The sequence below is a fragment of the Mobula hypostoma genome, chromosome 3, assembly GCF_963921235.1.
Source record: "Mobula hypostoma chromosome 3, sMobHyp1.1, whole genome shotgun sequence".
NCBI lineage: Eukaryota > Metazoa > Chordata > Chondrichthyes > Myliobatiformes > Myliobatidae > Mobula > Mobula hypostoma.
The window spans coordinates 1,989,490-2,004,094 of record NC_086099.1 but is presented as its reverse complement, the minus strand read 5'-3'; the positions used below and the strand labels follow the sequence as shown (position 1 = coordinate 2,004,094).

The 14,605-nt window shown below is 70.0% G+C and overlaps 2 protein-coding genes across 2 annotated transcripts in view; both read left to right on the top strand.

Moving 5' to 3' along the window:
- The first annotated feature begins 4,402 nt into the window (after window positions 1-4,402).
- LOC134343327 (uncharacterized PE-PGRS family protein PE_PGRS54-like) lies at window positions 4,403-13,880 on the top strand. Its single transcript, XM_063042015.1, has 29 exons — window positions 4,403-4,653; window positions 5,005-5,242; window positions 5,290-5,494; window positions 5,542-5,676; window positions 5,768-5,808; window positions 5,991-6,128; window positions 6,176-6,634; window positions 6,682-6,816; window positions 6,864-7,085; window positions 7,228-7,406; window positions 7,498-7,818; window positions 8,001-8,176; window positions 8,403-8,537; window positions 8,852-9,054; window positions 9,102-9,306; window positions 9,354-9,488; window positions 9,803-9,940; window positions 9,988-10,277; window positions 10,460-10,594; window positions 10,733-10,817; window positions 10,909-11,002; window positions 11,141-11,315; window positions 11,411-11,656; window positions 12,062-12,196; window positions 12,335-12,513; window positions 12,605-12,925; window positions 13,108-13,283; window positions 13,551-13,644; window positions 13,871-13,880. Exons 1-29 carry the CDS (start codon window positions 4,403-4,405, stop codon window positions 13,878-13,880), a joined length of 5,256 nt encoding a protein of 1,751 aa, XP_062898085.1.
- Window positions 13,881-13,914: 34 nt separating this feature from the next.
- The window catches only part of srp72 (signal recognition particle 72), a 135,435-nt gene continuing 134,744 nt past the window's right edge, over window positions 13,915-14,605 (top strand). The window contains exon 1 of the mRNA XM_063042557.1: window positions 13,915-14,118. Within this exon, the coding sequence (XP_062898627.1) occupies window positions 14,022-14,118 (97 nt within the window). The 5' untranslated portion in view covers window positions 13,915-14,021. The remainder of the gene's footprint in view (window positions 14,119-14,605) is intronic.

Genomic DNA, 14,605 nt, shown 5'->3' with positions numbered 1-14,605 from the left:
ACACTCACTCTACCTGTACACTCACTCCACCTGTACACTCACTCTACCTGTACACTCACTCACTGTACACTCACTCTACCTGTACACTCACTCACTGTACACTCACTCATTGTACACTCACTCTACCTGTACACTCACTCACTGTACACTCACTCTACCTGTACACTCACTCTAACTGTACACTCACTCCACCTGTACACTCACTCACTGTACACTCACTCTACCTGTACACTCACTCCACCTGTACACTCACTCACTGTACACTCACTCATTGTACACTCACTCTACCTGTACACTCACTCACTGTACACTCACTCACTGTACACTCACTCTACCTGTACACTCACTCACTGTACACTCACTCACTGTACACTCACTCTACCTGTACACTCACTCACTGTACACTCACTCACTGTACACTCACTCTACCTGTACACTCACTCATTGTACACTCACTCACTGTACACTCACTCATTGTACACTCACTCCACCTGTACACTCACTCACTGTACACTCACTCACTGTACACTCACTCATTGTACACTCACTCTACCTGTACACTCACTCTACCTGTACACTCACTCACTGTACACTCACTCTACCTGTACACTCACTCACTGTACACTCACTCACTGTACACTCACTCTACCTGTACACTCACTCACTGTACACTCACTCTACCTGTACACTCACTCTAACTGTACACTCACTCCACCTGTACACTCACTCACTGTACACTCACTCCACCTGTACACTCACTCCACCTGTACACTCACTCACTGTACACTCACTCATTGTACACTCACTCTACCTGTACACTCACTCACTGTACACTCACTCACTGTACACTCACTCTACCTGTACACTCACTCTACCTGTACACTCACTCACTGTACACTCACTCTACCTGTACACTCACTCTACCTGTACACTCACTCACTGTACACTCACTCTACCTGTACACTCACTCATTGTACACTCACTCACTGTACACTCACTCATTGTACACTCACTCCACCTGTACACTCACTCACTGTACACTCACTCACTGTACACTCACTCATTGTACACTCACTCTACCTGTACACTCACTCTACCTGTACACTCACTCACTGTACACTCACTCTACCTGTACACTCACTCACTGTACACTCACTCTACCTGTACACTCACTCTACCTGTACACTCACTCACTGTACACTCACTCTACCTGTACACTCACTCACTGTACACTCACTCTACCTGTACACTCACTCACTGTACACTCACTCTACCTGTACACTCACTCACTGTACACTCACTCACTGTACACTCACTCTACCTGTACACTCACTCACTGTACACTCACTCACTGTACACTCACTCACTGTACACTCACTCTACCTGTACACTCACTCACTGTACACTCACTCACTGTACACTCACTCTACCTGTACACTCACTCACTGTACACTCACTCTACCTGTACACTCACTCACTGTACACTCACTCATTCTACACTCACCTGCACAGATCCTCACCACCCAGATCATGCTCCTTTCTCATTGCTGTCATCAGTTGGAGGTACAGGAGTCTCAGGACTCTCACTACCATGTTCAAGAACAGTTCCTACACCTCAACCATCAGGCTCCTGAACAAAGGGGGATAGCTACACTCATTTAACGACTCAGTTATATTGTTAATTCATCCTTGTTATTTATAGTTATTTATTTATAGCTTCATTTGCACAGTTAATTTACAGTTTATAGTTGCTGGCGTTTACATGTACTGTTCTATGGATTTGCTAAGTATGCCCGCAGAAAAGGATTCTCAGGGTTGCTTGTGGTAACACTTATGTACTCAGGTAATAAATTAGACTTTGACTTTACATAGAAACATAGAAAAACTACAGCACAATACAGGCCCTTCGGTCCACAAAGTTGGGCCGAACATGTCCCTACCTTAGAAATTACTAGGCTTACCCATAGCCCTCTATTTTACTAAGCTCCATGTACCTGTCCAAAAGTCTCTTAAAAGACCCACCTCCATCACCATTGCCGGCAGCCCATTCCACGCAGTCACCACTCTCTGAGTAAAAAACTTACCCCTGACATCTTCTCTGTACCTACTCCCCAGCACCTTAAACCTGTGCCCTCTTGTGGCAACCATTTCATCCCTGGGAAAAAGCCTCTGACTATCCACATGATCAATGCCTCTCATCATCTTATACACCTCTATCAGGTCACCTCTCATCCTCCGTTGCTTCAAGGAGAAAAGGTCGAGTCCACTCAACCTATTCTCATAAGGTATGCTCCCCAATCCAGGCAACATCCTTGTAAATCTCCTCTGCACCCTTTCTATGGTTTCCACATTCTTTCCTGTAGTGAGGTGACCAGAACTGAGTACAGTACTCCAAGTGGGGTCTGACCAGGGTCTTATATAGCTGCAACATTACCTCTCGGCTCCTAAACTCAATCCCATGATTGATGAAGGCCAATGCACCATATGCCTTCTTAACCACAGAGTCAACCTGCACAGCAAGTTTCATTGTCCTATGGACTCGGACCCCATGATCCCTCTGATCCTCCACACTGCCAAGAGTCTTACCATTAATACTAAATTCTGCCATCATATTTGAATACTTTAGAAATAAATGAACCAAACACAGGTCACTAGGACTGTCTCAGGTAGGCAAAACAGGATCAGAGGGATCTTGGGGTCCATGTCCACTGGACACTCAAAGCTACTGTGCAGGTTGACAGTGTTGTTAAGAAGGCTTACGATGTGTTGGCATTCATCAACCGTGGGACTCGGTTTAAGAGCCGTGAGGTAATGTTAGAGCTATATCAGATCTTGGTCAGACCCCACTTGGAGTACTGTGCTCAGTTCTGGTTGCCTCGCTACAGGAGGGATGTGGAAACCACAGAAAGGGTGCAGAGGAGATTTACAAGGATTTTGTCTCGATTGGGGAGCATGCCTTATGAGAATAGGTTGAGTGAACTCGGCCTTTTCTCCTTGGAGTGACAGAGGATGAGAGGTGACCTGATAGAGGTGTATAAGATGATGAGAGGCATTGATTGTGTGGGTTGTCAGAGGCTTTTTCCCGGGGCTGAAATGGCTAACACGAGAGGGCACAGTTTTAATGTGCTTGGAAGTAGGTACAGGGGGGATATCAGGGGTAAGTTTTTTACTCAGAGAGTGGTGAGTGTGTGGAATGGGCTGCCAGTGACAATGGTGGAGGTGGATACGATAGGATCTTTTAAGAGACCCTTAGATAGGTACGTGGAGCTTAGAAAAATAGAGGGCGGTGTGGTAGGGAAATTCTAGGTAGTTTCCAGAGTAGGTTACATGGTCAGCACCGTTTTGTGGGCTGAAGGGCCTGTGATGATGATCTGTGTTCTGACACAGTCAGCTTGGACAGGTTGAGCACGAGCACTGGTTCTCTGCTGCATAATTGTGAAGAGGTCTAGCGATGACATTAAAAATTAAAGGGAGTATTACAGTACAGGCATTATTCCACCTTAACATGACCTACTAAAATTCCTACCTTAATGTGTACATTTGTAAAGAAAGTTAAAGAATGGTAGCAACTCACGGTAGGATTCGTTGTACTGTGAGCATACGTGTTGGCACTGCATGCTTGTGGGCCGCACCCAGCGCATTGTTCGGTTGTGCGGGAGTATGTTTCAGTGATAGATAGATACCTCATTTACTTTCATAACAAAGAATACAGTGAGTCAAGATGGGGGCACACTGCCATCTTCTCAGGGGCAACTAATGAAAAATGTTGGTCTGGTCAGTGACAACTACATTCTGCAGAATTAATACTTAAAAGGATGTGAAATGCTTTGGGAAGCTTTTCAATAAGAAAGCTTCCTCCTCTCACATGGGCTTGCACATCTCCGGCCAATTTGTGCCTTCGAGAAAGGTAGTCGGCGGCTGCCTGTCTGGAGGCTGGTGACTAGTGGAGCGCCGTATGGATTGGTGTTGGCTCTGTTGTCACCTGGATCAATGATCTGGATGATAAACAAGCAGAAGCTTCATTGTCATTCAACCGTATGTGAATACTGTACAGACAGCCAAATGAAACAGCATTACTACCAGATAATTTAATTTCACGTCACATGCCGGTGATAATGAGCCTGATTCTGACTCAGCAAATTTGAGGATGACAGCAAGATTGTGGGTGCAGCGGACAGCGAGAAGGCTCCGGCTGGCAGAGGGATCTGCTGGAGAATGGCGGATGGAATTGAACAGACAGGCGGGAGGTGTTGCACTCAGTCAGGTAGACTGAGCAGGGTGGTACAACAGAGGATCAGGTCCATAATTCCTTAAATGTGGCAGCACAGGTAGTAAAGAAAAGTTTTGGCACATTGGCCTTTATAAAACAAAGTACCGTATCGGGTGCAGGAGAAAGGACGGGATGTTGAAGGCTGCGGCTGGCGACTCTCCGGCCGGCAGGTGGCGCGGGCGGCGGCGGCTGTCGACCCTCCGACGGCAGGTGGCGCGGGCGGCGGCGGCGGCTGGCGACTGTCCGGCCGGCAGGTGGCGCTGGCGGCGGCGGCTGTGGACTCTCCGGCCGGCAGGTGGCGCGGGCGGCGGCGGCGGCTGGCGACTGTCCGGGCGGCAGGTGGCGCGGGCGGCGGCTGCGGCTGTCGACTCTACGGCCGGCAGGTGGCGCGGGCGGCGGCGGCGGCGGCTGTCGACTCTCCGGCCGGCAGGTGGCACGGGGCGGCGGCCGGCGTCTCTCCGGCCGGCAGGTGGCGCGGGCGGCGGCTGCGGCTGTCGACTCTACGGCCGGCAGGTGGCGCGGGCGGCGGCGGCGGCGGCTGTCGACTCTCCGGCCGGCAGGTGGCACGGGGCGGCGGCCGGCGTCTCTCCGGCCGGCAGGTGGCGCGGGCGGTGGCGGCGGCGGCTGTCGACTCTCCGGCCGGCAGGTGGCGCTGGCGGCGACGGCTGTCGACTCTCCGGCCGGCAGGTGGCGCGGGCGGCGGCGGCGGCGGCTGTCGACTCTCCGGCCGGCAGGTGGCGCGGGCGGCTCGGCGGCGGCAGTCGACTCTCCGGCCGGCAGGTGGCGCTGGCGACCCTCCGGCCGGCAGGTGGCGCGGGTGTCGGCTGTTGTCGACTCTCCGGGCGGCAGGTGGCGCTAGCGGCGGCGGCTGTCGTCTCTCCGGCCGGCAGGTGGCGCTGGCGGCGGCGGCTGTGGACTCTCCGGCCGGCAGGTGGCGCGGGCGGCGGCGGCCGGCGTCTCTCCGGCCGGCAGGTGGCGCGGGCGGTGGCGGCGGCGGCTGTCGACTCTCCGGCCGGCAGGTGGCGCTGGCGGCGCCGGCTGGCGACTCTCCGGCCGGCAGGTGGCGCGGGTGTCGGCTGTTGTCGACTCTCCGGGCGGCAGGTGGCGCTAGCGGCGGCGGCTGTCGTCTCTCCGGCCGGCAGGTAGCGCTGGCGGCGGCGGCTGTGGACTCTCCGGCCGGCAGGTGGCGCGGGCGGCGGCGGCCGGCGTCTCTCCGGCCGGCAGGTGGCGCGGGCGGTGGCGGCGGCGGCTGTCGACTCTCCGGCCGGCAGGTGGCGCTGGCGGCGACGGCTGGCGACTCTCCGGCCGGCAGGTGGCGCGGGCGGCGGCGGCGGCGGCGGCTGTCGACTGTCCGGGCGGCAGGTGGCGCGGGCGGCGGCTGCGGCTGTCGACTCTACGGCCGGCAGGTGGCGCGGGCGGCGGCGGCGGCGGCTGTCGACTCTCCGGCCGGCAGGTGGCGCGGGCGGCGGCTGCGGCTGTTGACTCTCCGGCCGGCAGGTGGCGCTGGCGGCGACGGCTGGCGACTCTCCGGCCGGCAGGTGGCGCGGGCGGCGGCGGCGGCTGTCGACTCTCCGGCCGGCAGGTGGCACGGGCGGCGGCGGCGGCGGCCGGCGACTCTCCGGCCGGCAGGTGGCGCGGGCGGCGGCTGCGGCTGTCGACTCTACGGCCGGCAGGTGGCGCGGGCGGCGGCGGCGGCGGCTGTCGACTCTCCGGCCGGCAGGTGGCGCGGGCGGCGGCTGCGGCTGTCGACTCTCCGGCCGGCAGGTGGCGCGGGCGGCGGCGGTGGCGGCGGCTGTCGACTGTCCGGGCGGCAGGTGGCGCGGGCGGCGGCTGCGGCTGTCGACTCTACGGCCGGCAGGTGGCGCGGGCGGCGGCGGCGGCGGCTGTCGACTCTCCGGCCGGCAGGTGGCGCGGGCGGCGGCTGCGGCTGTTGACTCTCCGGCCGGCAGGTGGCGCTGGCGGCGGCGGCTGGCGACCCTCCGGCCGGCAGGTGGCGCGGGCGGCTGCGGCGGCGGCAGTCGACTCTCCGGCCGGCAGGTGGCGCTGGCGACCCTCCGGCCGGCAGGTGGCGCGGGTGTCGGCTGTTGTCGACTCTCCGGGCGGCAGGTGGCGCTAGCGGCGGCGGCTGTCGTCTCTCCGGCCGGCAGGTGGCGCTGGCGGCGGCGGCTGTGGACTCTCCGGCCGGCAGGTGGCGCGGGCGGCGGCGGCCGGCGTCTCTCCGGCCGGCAGGTGGCGCTGGCGGCGCCGGCTGGCGACTCTCCGGCCGGCAGGTGGCGCGGGCGGCGGCGGCGGCGGCGGCTGTCGACTGTCCGGGCGGCAGGTGGCGCGGGCGGCGGCTGCGGCTGTCGACTCTACGGCCGGCAGGTGGCGCGGGCGGCGGCGGCGGCGGCTGTCGACTCTCCGGCCGGCAGGTGGCGCTGGCGGCGACGGCTGGCGACTCTCCGGCCGGCAGGTGGCGCGGGCGGCGGCGGCGGCGGCGGCTGTCGACTGTCCGGGCGGCAGGTGGCGCGGGCGGCGGCTGCGGCTGTCGACTCTACGGCCGGCAGGTGGCGCGGGCGGCGGCGGCGGCGGCTGTCGACTCTCCGGCCGGCAGGTGGCGCGGGCGGCGGCTGCGGCTGTCGACTCTACGGCCGGCAGGTGGCGCGGGCGGCGGCGGCTGCGGCTGTTGACTCTCCGGCCGGCAGGTGGCGCTGGCGGCGACGGCTGGCGACTCTCCGGCCGGCAGGTGGCGCGGGCGGCGGCGGCGGCGGCGGCTGTCGACTGTCCGGGCGGCAGGTGGCGCGGGCGGCGGCTGCGGCTGTCGACTCTACGGCCGGCAGGTGGCGCGGGCGGCGGCGGCGGCGGCTGTCGACTCTCCGGCCGGCAGGTGGCGCGGGCGGCGGCTGCGGCTGTCGACTCTACGGCCGGCAGGTGGCGCGGGCGGCGGCGGCGGCGGCTGTCGACTCTCCGGCCGGCAGGTGGCGCGGGCGGCGGCTGCGGCTGTTGACTCTCCGGCCGGCAGGTGGCGCTGGCGGCGGCGGCTGGCGACCCTCCGGCCGGCAGGTGGCGCGGGCGGCGGCGGTGGCGGCGGCTGTCGACTGTCCGGGCGGCAGGTGGCGCGGGCGGCGGCTGCGGCTGTCGACTCTACGGCCGGCAGGTGGCGCGGGCGGCGGCGGCGGCGGCTGTCGACTCTCCGGCCGGCAGGTGGCGCGGGCGGCGGCTGCGGCTGTTGACTCTCCGGCCGGCAGGTGGCGCTGGCGGCGGCGGCTGGCGACCCTCCGGCCGGCAGGTGGCGCGGGCGGCTGCGGCGGCGGCAGTCGACTCTCCGGCCGGCAGGTGGCGCTGGCGACCCTCCGGCCGGCAGGTGGCGCGGGTGTCGGCTGTTGTCGACTCTCCGGGCGGCAGGTGGCGCTAGCGGCGGCGGCTGTCGTCTCTCCGGCCGGCAGGTGGCGCTGGCGGCGGCGGCTGTGGACTCTCCGGCCGGCAGGTGGCGCGGGCGGCGGCGGCCGGCGTCTCTCCGGCCGGCAGGTGGCGCTGGCGGCGACGGCTGGCGACTCTCCGGCCGGCAGGTGGCGCGGGCGGCGGCGGCGGCTGTCGACTCTCCGGCCGGCAGGTGGCACGGGCGGCGGCGGCGGCGGCCGGCGACTCTCCGGCCGGCAGGTGGCGCGGGCGGCGGCTGCGGCTGTCGACTCTACGGCCGGCAGGTGGCGCGGGCGGCGGCGGCGGCGGCTGTCGACTCTCCGGCCGGCAGGTGGCGCTGGCGGCGACGGCTGGCGACTCTCCGGCCGGCAGGTGGCGCGGGCGGCGGCGGCGGCGGCGGCTGTCGACTGTCCGGGCGGCAGGTGGCGCGGGCGGCGGCTGCGGCTGTTGACTCTCCGGCCGGCAGGTGGCGCTGGCGGCGACGGCTGGCGACTCTCCGGCCGGCAGGTGGCGCGGGCGGCGGCGGCGGCTGTCGACTCTCCGGCCGGCAGGTGGCGCGGGCGGCGGCTGCGGCTGTCGACTCTACGGCCGGCAGGTGGCGCGGGCGGCGGCGGCGGCGGCTGTCGACTCTCCGGCCGGCAGGTGGCGCGGGCGGCGGCTGCGGCTGTCGAGTCTACGGCCGGCAGGTGGCGCGGGCGGCGGCGGCGGCGGCTGTCGACTCTCCGGCCGGCAGGTGGCGCTGGCGGCGACGGCTGGCGACTCTCCGGCCGGCAGGTGGCGCGGGCGGCGGCGGCGGCGGCGGCTGTCGACTGTCCGGGCGGCAGGTGGCGCGGGCGGCGGCTGCGGCTGTCGACTCTACGGCCGGCAGGTGGCGCGGGCGGCGGCGGCGGCGGCTGTCGACTCTCCGGCCGGCAGGTGGCGCGGGCGGCGGCTGCGGCTGTCGAGTCTACGGCCGGCAGGTGGCGCGGGCGGCGGCGGCGGCGGCTGTCGACTCTCCGGCCGGCAGGTGGCACGGGCGGCGGCGGCGGCGGCTGGCGACTGTCCGGGCGGCCGGTGGCGCTGGCGGCGACGGCTGTCGACTCTCCGGGCGGCAGGTGGCGCTAGCGGCGGCGGCTGTCGACTCTCCGGCCGGCAGGTGGCGCGGGCGGCGGCGGCGGCGGCTGTCGACTCTCCGGCCGGCAGGTGGCACGGGGCGGCGGCCGGCGTCTCTCCGGCCGGCAGGTGGCGCGGGTGTCGGCTGTTGTCGACTCTCCGGGCGGCAGGTGGCGCTAGCGGCGGCGGCTGTCGTCTCTCCGGCCGGCAGGTGGCGCTGGCGGCGGCGGCTGTGGACTCTCCGGCCGGCAGGTGGCGCGGGCGGCGGCGGCCGGCGTCTCTCCGGCCGGCAGGTGGCGCGGGCGGTGGCGGCGGCGGCTGTCGACTCTCCGGCCGGCAGGTGGCGCTGGCGGCGACGGCTGGCGACTCTCCGGCCGGCAGGTGGCGCGGGTGTCGGCTGTTGTCGACTCTCCGGGCGGCAGGTGGCGCTAGCGGCGGCGGCTGTCGTCTCTCCGGCCGGCAGGTAGCGCTGGCGGCGGCGGCTGTGGACTCTCCGGCCGGCAGGTGGCGCGGGCGGCGGCGGCCGGCGTCTCTCCGGCCGGCAGGTGGCGCGGGCGGTGGCGGCGGCGGCTGTCGACTCTCCGGCCGGCAGGTGGCGCTGGCGGCGACGGCTGGCGACTCTCCGGCCGGCAGGTGGCGCGGGCGGCGGCGGCGGCGGCGGCTGTCGACTGTCCGGGCGGCAGGTGGCGCGGGCGGCGGCTGCGGCTGTCGACTCTACGGCCGGCAGGTGGCGCGGGCGGCGGCGGCGGCGGCTGTCGACTCTCCGGCCGGCAGGTGGCGCGGGCGGCGGCTGCGGCTGTTGACTCTCCGGCCGGCAGGTGGCGCTGGCGGCGACGGCTGGCGACTCTCCGGCCGGCAGGTGGCGCGGGCGGCGGCGGCGGCTGTCGACTCTCCGGCCGGCAGGTGGCACGGGCGGCGGCGGCGGCGGCCGGCGACTCTCCGGCCGGCAGGTGGCGCGGGCGGCGGCTGCGGCTGTCGACTCTACGGCCGGCAGGTGGCGCGGGCGGCGGCGGCGGCGGCTGTCGACTCTCCGGCCGGCAGGTGGCGCGGGCGGCGGCTGCGGCTGTCGACTCTCCGGCCGGCAGGTGGCGCGGGCGGCGGCGGTGGCGGCGGCTGTCGACTGTCCGGGCGGCAGGTGGCGCGGGCGGCGGCTGCGGCTGTCGACTCTCCGGCCGGCAGGTGGCGCGGGCGGCGGCGGCGGCGGCTGTCGACTCTCCGGCCGGCAGGTGGCGCGGGCGGCGGCTGCGGCTGTCGACTCTCCGGCCGGCAGGTGGCGCTGGCGGCGGCGGCTGGCGACCCTCCGGCCGGCAGGTGGCGCGGGTGTCGGCTGTTGTCGACTCTCCGGGCGGCAGGTGGCGCTAGCGGCGGCGGCTGTCGTCTCTCCGGCCGGCAGGTGGCGCTGGCGGCGGCGGCTGTGGACTCTCCGGCCGGCAGGTGGCGCGGGCGGCGGCGGCCGGCGTCTCTCCGGCCGGCAGGTGGCGCTGGCGGCGACGGCTGGCGACTCTCCGGCCGGCAGGTGGCGCGGGCGGCGGCGGCGGCTGTCGACTCTCCGGCCGGCAGGTGGCACGGGCGGCGGCGGCGGCGGCCGGCGACTCTCCGGCCGGCAGGTGGCGCGGGCGGCGGCTGCGGCTGTCGACTCTACGGCCGGCAGGTGGCGCGGGCGGCGGCGGCGGCGGCTGTCGACTCTCCGGCCGGCAGGTGGCGCTGGCGGCGACGGCTGGCGACTCTCCGGCCGGCAGGTGGCGCGGGCGGCGGCGGCGGCGGCGGCTGTCGACTGTCCGGGCGGCAGGTGGCGCGGGCGGCGGCTGCGGCTGTCGACTCTACGGCCGGCAGGTGGCGCGGGCGGCGGCGGCGGCGGCTGTCGACTCTCCGGCCGGCAGGTGGCGCGGGCGGCGGCTGCGGCTGTCGACTCTACGGCCGGCAGGTGGCGCGGGCGGCGGCGGCGGCGGCTGTCGACTCTCCGGCCGGCAGGTGGCGCGGGCGGCGGCTGCGGCTGTTGACTCTCCGGCCGGCAGGTGGCGCTGGCGGCGGCGGCTGGCGACCCTCCGGCCGGCAGGTGGCGCGGGCGGCGGCGGCGGCGGCGGCTGTCGACTCTCCGGCCGGCAGGTGGCGCTGGCGGCGACGGCTGGCGACTCTCCGGCCGGCAGGTGGCGCGGGCGGCGGCGGCGGCGGCGGCTGTCGACTGTCCGGGCGGCAGGTGGCGCGGGAGGCGGCTGCGGCTGTCGACTCTACGGCCGGCAGGTGGCGCGGGCGGCGGCGGCGGCGGCTGTCGACTCTCCGGCCGGCAGGTGGCGCGGGCGGCGGCTGCGGCTGTCGACTCTACGGCCGGCAGGTGGCGCGGGCGGCGGCGGCGGCGGCTGTCGACTCTCCGGCCGGCAGGTGGCGCGGGCGGCGGCTGCGGCTGTTGACTCTCCGGCCGGCAGGTGGCGCTGGCGGCGGCGGCTGGCGACCCTCCGGCCGGCAGGTGGCGCGGGCGGCGGCGGTGGCGGCGGCTGTCGACTGTCCGGGCGGCAGGTGGCGCGGGCGGCGGCTGCGGCTGTCGACTCTACGGCCGGCAGGTGGCGCGGGCGGCGGCGGCGGCGGCTGTCGACTCTCCGGCCGGCAGGTGGCGCGGGCGGCGGCTGCGGCTGTTGACTCTCCGGCCGGCAGGTGGCGCTGGCGGCGGCGGCTGGCGACCCTCCGGCCGGCAGGTGGCGCGGGTGTCGGCTGTTGTCGACTCTCCGGGCGGCAGGTGGCGCTAGCGGCGGCGGCTGTCGTCTCTCCGGCCGGCAGGTGGCGCTGGCGGCGGCGGCTGTGGACTCTCCGGCCGGCAGGTGGCGCGGGCGGCGGCGGCCGGCGTCTCTCCGGCCGGCAGGTGGCGCTGGCGGCGACGGCTGGCGACTCTCCGGCCGGCAGGTGGCGCGGGCGGCGGCGGCGGCTGTCGACTCTCCGGCCGGCAGGTGGCACGGGCGGCGGCGGCGGCGGCCGGCGACTCTCCGGCCGGCAGGTGGCGCGGGCGGCGGCTGCGGCTGTCGACTCTACGGCCGGCAGGTGGCGCGGGCGGCGGCGGCGGCGGCTGTCGACTCTCCGGCCGGCAGGTGGCGCTGGCGGCGTCGGCTGGCGACTCTCCGGCCGGCAGGTGGCGCGGGCGGCGGCGGCGGCTGTCGACTCTCCGGCCGGCAGGTGGCACGGGCGGCGGCGGCGGCGGCCGGCGACTCTCCGGCCGGCAGGTGGCGCGGGCGGCGGCTGCGGCTGTCGACTCTACGGCCGGCAGGTGGCGCGGGCGGCGGCGGCGGCGGCTGTCGACTCTCCGGCCGGCAGGTGGCGCTGGCGGCGACGGCTGGCGACTCTCCGGCCGGCAGGTGGCGCGGGCGGCGGCGGCGGCGGCGGCTGTCGACTGTCCGGGCGGCAGGTGGCGCGGGCGGCGGCTGCGGCTGTCGACTCTACGGCCGGCAGGTGGCGCGGGCGGCGGCGGCGGCGGCTGTCGACTCTCCGGCCGGCAGGTGGCGCGGGCGGCGGCTGCGGCTGTCGACTCTACGGCCGGCAGGTGGCGCGGGCGGCGGCGGCGGCGGCTGTCGACTCTCCGGCCGGCAGGTGGCGCGGGCGGCGGCTGCGGCTGTTGACTCTCCGGCCGGCAGGTGGCGCTGGCGGCGGCGGCTGGCGACCCTCCGGCCGGCAGGTGGCGCGGGCGGCGGCGGTGGCGGCGGCTGTCGACTGTCCGGGCGGCAGGTGGCGCGGGCGGCGGCTGCGGCTGTCGACTCTACGGCCGGCAGGTGGCGCGGGCGGCGGCGGCGGCGGCTGTCGACTCTCCGGCCGGCAGGTGGCGCGGGCGGCGGCTGCGGCTGTTGACTCTCCGGCCGGCAGGTGGCGCTGGCGGCGGCGGCTGGCGACCCTCCGGCCGGCAGGTGGCGCGGGCGGCTGCGGCGGCGGCAGTCGACTCTCCGGCCGGCAGGTGGCGCTGGCGACCCTCCGGCCGGCAGGTGGCGCGGGTGTCGGCTGTTGTCGACTCTCCGGGCGGCAGGTGGCGCTAGCGGCGGCGGCTGTCGTCTCTCCGGCCGGCAGGTGGCGCTGGCGGCGGCGGCTGTGGACTCTCCGGCCGGCAGGTGGCGCGGGCGGCGGCGGCCGGCGTCTCTCCGGCCGGCAGGTGGCGCTGGCGGCGACGGCTGGCGACTCTCCGGCCGGCAGGTGGCGCGGGCGGCGGCGGCGGCTGTCGACTCTCCGGCCGGCAGGTGGCACGGGCGGCGGCGGCGGCGGCCGGCGACTCTCCGGCCGGCAGGTGGCGCGGGCGGCGGCTGCGGCTGTCGACTCTACGGCCGGCAGGTGGCGCGGGCGGCGGCGGCGGCGGCTGTCGACTCTCCGGCCGGCAGGTGGCGCTGGCGGCGACGGCTGGCGACTCTCCGGCCGGCAGGTGGCGCGGGCGGCGGCGGCGGCGGCGGCTGTCGACTGTCCGGGCGGCAGGTGGCGCGGGCGGCGGCTGCGGCTGTTGACTCTCCGGCCGGCAGGTGGCGCTGGCGGCGACGGCTGGCGACTCTCCGGCCGGCAGGTGGCGCGGGCGGCGGCGGCGGCTGTCGACTCTCCGGCCGGCAGGTGGCGCGGGCGGCGGCTGCGGCTGTCGACTCTACGGCCGGCAGGTGGCGCGGGCGGCGGCGGCGGCGGCTGTCGACTCTCCGGCCGGCAGGTGGCGCGGGCGGCGGCTGCGGCTGTCGAGTCTACGGCCGGCAGGTGGCGCGGGCGGCGGCGGCGGCGGCTGTCGACTCTCCGGCCGGCAGGTGGCGCTGGCGGCGACGGCTGTCGACTCTCCGGCCGGCAGGTGGCGCGGGCGGCGGCGGCGGCGGCGGCTGGCGACTGTCCGGGCGGCCGGTGGCGCTGGCGGCGGCTGCGGCTGTCGACTCTACGGCCGGCAGGTGGCGCGGGCGGCGGCGGCGGCGGCTGTCGACTCTCCGGCCGGCAGGTGGCGCGGGCGGCGGCTGCGGCTGTCGAGTCTACGGCCGGCAGGTGGCGCGGGCGGCGGCGGCGGCGGCTGTCGACTCTCCGGCCGGCAGGTGGCACGGGCGGCGGCGGCGGCGGCTGGCGACTGTCCGGGCGGCCGGTGGCGCTGGCGGCGACGGCTGTCGACTCTCCGGGCGGCAGGTGGCGCTAGCGGCGGCGGCTGTCGACTCTCCGGCCGGCAGGTGGCGCGGGCGGCGGCGGTGGCCGGTGGTGGTGCTGTCCGCAGGCGGTGCGGGGCAGTTGGGCCTGACAGAGGACCGGGGTTGCCGGTGTTGCTGGTGTTGCTTTGGCCATGGCGAGTGGCAGCTCGCTAACGGCGCTGTGGACCGAAGTGAATCGTTGCGGGCAGACTGCGGACTACAGCCGGGCTCTGAAGTCCCTGAACAGAAGTAAGCGGCGGGTGTGGGTGGTGAGAGGCCGTGGTGACATGTCCCAGCCGGCGGGCCGAAGTGCACATCATACTCTGTCCACCATTGATGAAAGTAGAGCCTTCAAAGTAAGGAGGCATGGGATCCAAGGGGAAATTGCTTTGTGATCCAGAACTGGCTTGCCCACAGGAGGGAGAGAGTGGTTGTAGACGTGTCATATTCTGTATGGAGGTTGGTGACCAGTGGTGTGCCTCAGGGATCTGTTCTGGGACCCTTACTCTTTGTGATTTTTATAAATGACCTGGATGAGGAAGTGGAGGGATGGGTTAGTAAATTTGCTGATGACACAAAGGTTGGGGGTGTTGTGGATAGTGTGGAGGGCTGTCAGAGGTTACAGCGGGATATTGATAGGATGCAAAACTGGGCTGAGAAGTGGCAGATGGAGTTCAACCCAGATAAGTGTGAGGTGGTTCATTTTGTATGGTCAAATATGATGGCAGAATATATT